At 50.6% G+C, this 2,500-nt stretch overlaps 1 protein-coding gene across 1 annotated transcript in view; it reads left to right on the top strand.

Moving 5' to 3' along the window:
- The window catches only part of rev3l (REV3 like, DNA directed polymerase zeta catalytic subunit), an 18,234-nt gene that overhangs the window by 5,046 nt on the left and 10,688 nt on the right, over window positions 1-2,500 (top strand). The window contains exons 2-3 of the mRNA XM_053231612.1: window positions 818-1,007; window positions 1,658-1,732. Of these exons, the coding sequence (XP_053087587.1) occupies window positions 818-1,007; window positions 1,658-1,732 (265 nt within the window). The remainder of the gene's footprint in view (window positions 1-817; window positions 1,008-1,657; window positions 1,733-2,500) is intronic.

Here is a 2,500-nt window from a genome sequence, read left to right as displayed (position 1 = left end):
GCGTGTGCTCATTAATATGCGGCGTGTGCTCATTAATATGCGGCGTGTGCTCATTAATATGCGGCGTGTGCTCATTAATATGCGGCGTGTGCTCATTAATATGCAGTGTGTGCTCATTAATATGCAGTGTGTGCTCATTAATATGCAGTGTGTGCTCATTGGTATTCACTACACACTCATGAATGTTCACTACACACTACTTAATATGCCTTGTACACTCATTAATATTCATTTGACATTCATTAATATTCATTGCACGCTCTTTAACACGTGCTGTACGTTAGTGTTAACATACCGTGATGGATTGGTGTGTGGTGGTGTTCAGTGACCTTTGACCCCTGTGGGACATGTTAGCATGTGCTGATATTAAACCTGTCTGTCTCTTTGCCTGGCCCAGTGCCAACTATCCAATCACATACCACCAGGAACATGAGTGAGAGAGTGTGTGTGTGTGTGTGTGTGTGTGTGTGTGTGTGTGTGTGTGTGAGAGAGAGAGATGCAGACTGCAGTTGCTCACTCAGACGTATCCCCGGCAATGCATGGGCTACAGCTGTTGCCAGGCAACCAGCCTGATGATGGGCGCCGGTCTCAGTGTGTGTGTGTGTGTGTGTGTGTGTGTGTGTGTGTGTGTGTGTGTGATGTCTGGTTTTCTTTATGTGTATGAGCGAGTCATAAAGCTCTTGGTTATAGTGAATTTTACGAAACATACATAATGACACCTGAGTAATGGCATGTGATTTAGCGTGTGTGTGTGTGTGTGTGCGTGTGTGTGTGCGTGTGTGTGTGCGTGTGTGTGCGCGCGTGTGTGTGTGCGTAGGTCAGAAGACGTGTCTGCACGTGCACGGCGTGTTCCCGTACATCTACGTGCCCTACGATGGGTTTGGGCAGGAGCCGGAGCGTTACCTGCGACAGGTAGCCTTCAGCATCGACCGCGCCGTCAACGTCAGCATGGGGAACCCGTCCTCACACACACAGCACGTCTTCAAGGTCACACTCGTCTCCGGCATGTACGTATACACACACACACACACACACACACACACACACAGCTGATATAAACTGTGAGAAATAGTTTCCATTATCATGATATTAAAAATTCTCTCTCTCTCTGTTCTCTCTCTCTCTCTCTCTCTCTCTCTTTCTGTTCTCTCTCTCTTCTCTCTCTCTGTCTCTCTGTCTGTCTCTCTCTCTCTCTCTCTCTCTCGCTGTCTCTCTGTCTCTCTCTCTCTCTCTCTCGCTGTCTCTCTCTCTCTCTCTCTTCTCTCTCTCTCTCTCTCGCTGTCTCTCTGTCTGTCTCTCTCTCTTCTCTCTCTCTCTCTCGCTGTCTCTCTCTCTGTCTCTCTCTCTTCTCTCTCTCTCTCTCTCTCTCTCTCTCGCTGTCTCTCTCTCTGTCTCTCTCTCTTCTCTCTCTCTCTCTCTCTCTCTCTCGCTGTCTCTCTGTCTGTCTCTCTCTCTTCTCTCTCTGTTCTCTCTCTCTGTTCTCTCTCTCTCTGTCTCTCTCTCTCTCTGTCTCTCTCTCTCTCTGTCTCTCTCTCTGTCTGTCTCTCTCTCTCTCTGTCTCTCTCTCTGTCTCTCTCTGTTCTCTCTCTCTCTCTCTTCTCTCTCTGTTCTCTCTCTCTCTCTCTCTCTCTCTCTTCTCTCTCTGTCTTTCTCTCAGGCCGTTCTATGGGTTCCACCCTCAGGAGAAGCCATTTATGAAGATTTACCTCTACAACCCTCAGATGGTTAAAAGGTGTGTGTGTGTGTGTGTGTGTGTGTGTGTGTTAGTCCTTAACCTACCCAAGACAGCTCAAATCAACACACAAACAGCTGTATTAACTTCAGAGTGAGACAGACAGGGGGGCCGGAAGGTGAGACAGTGAGACAGTGAGACAGACAGGGGGGCCGGAAGGTGAGACAGCGAGACAGGTGGTCAGCGAGACAGGTGGTCAGTGAGACAGGTGGTTAGTGGGTGGGTCAGTGAGACAGGTGGTCAGTGAGACAGGTGGTTAGTGGGTGGGTCAGTGAGACAGGTGGTCAGTGAGACAGGTGGTTAGTGGGTGGGTCAGTGAGACAGGTGGTCAGTGAGACAGGTGGTTAGTGGGTGGGTCAGTGAGACAGGTGGTCAGTGAGACAGGTGGTTAGTGGGTGGGTCAGTGAGACAGGTGGTCAGTGAGACAGGTGGTTAGTGGGTGGGTCAGTGAGACAGGTGGTCAGTGAGACAGGTGGTCAGTGAGACAGGTGGTTAGTGGGTGGGTCAGTGAGACAGGTGGTCAGTGAGACAGGTGGTTAGTGGGTGGGTCAGTGAGACAGGTGGTCAGTGAGACAGGTGGTTAGTGGGTGGGTCAGTGAGACAGGTGGTCAGTGAGACAGGTGGTTAGTGGGTGGGTCAGTGAGACAGGTGGTTAGTGGGTGGGTCAGTGAGACAGGTGGTCAGTGAGACAGGTGGTTAGTGGGTGGGTCAGTGAGACAGGTGGTCAGTGAGACAGGTGGTTAGTGGGTGGGTCAGTGAGACAGGTGG

Source organism: Pangasianodon hypophthalmus, chromosome 30, assembly GCF_027358585.1.
Source record: "Pangasianodon hypophthalmus isolate fPanHyp1 chromosome 30, fPanHyp1.pri, whole genome shotgun sequence".
Taxonomy (NCBI): Eukaryota; Metazoa; Chordata; class Actinopteri; order Siluriformes; family Pangasiidae; genus Pangasianodon; species Pangasianodon hypophthalmus.
The sequence above is the reverse complement of the archived record's forward strand: the minus strand, read 5'-3'. Positions and strand labels throughout refer to the sequence as shown.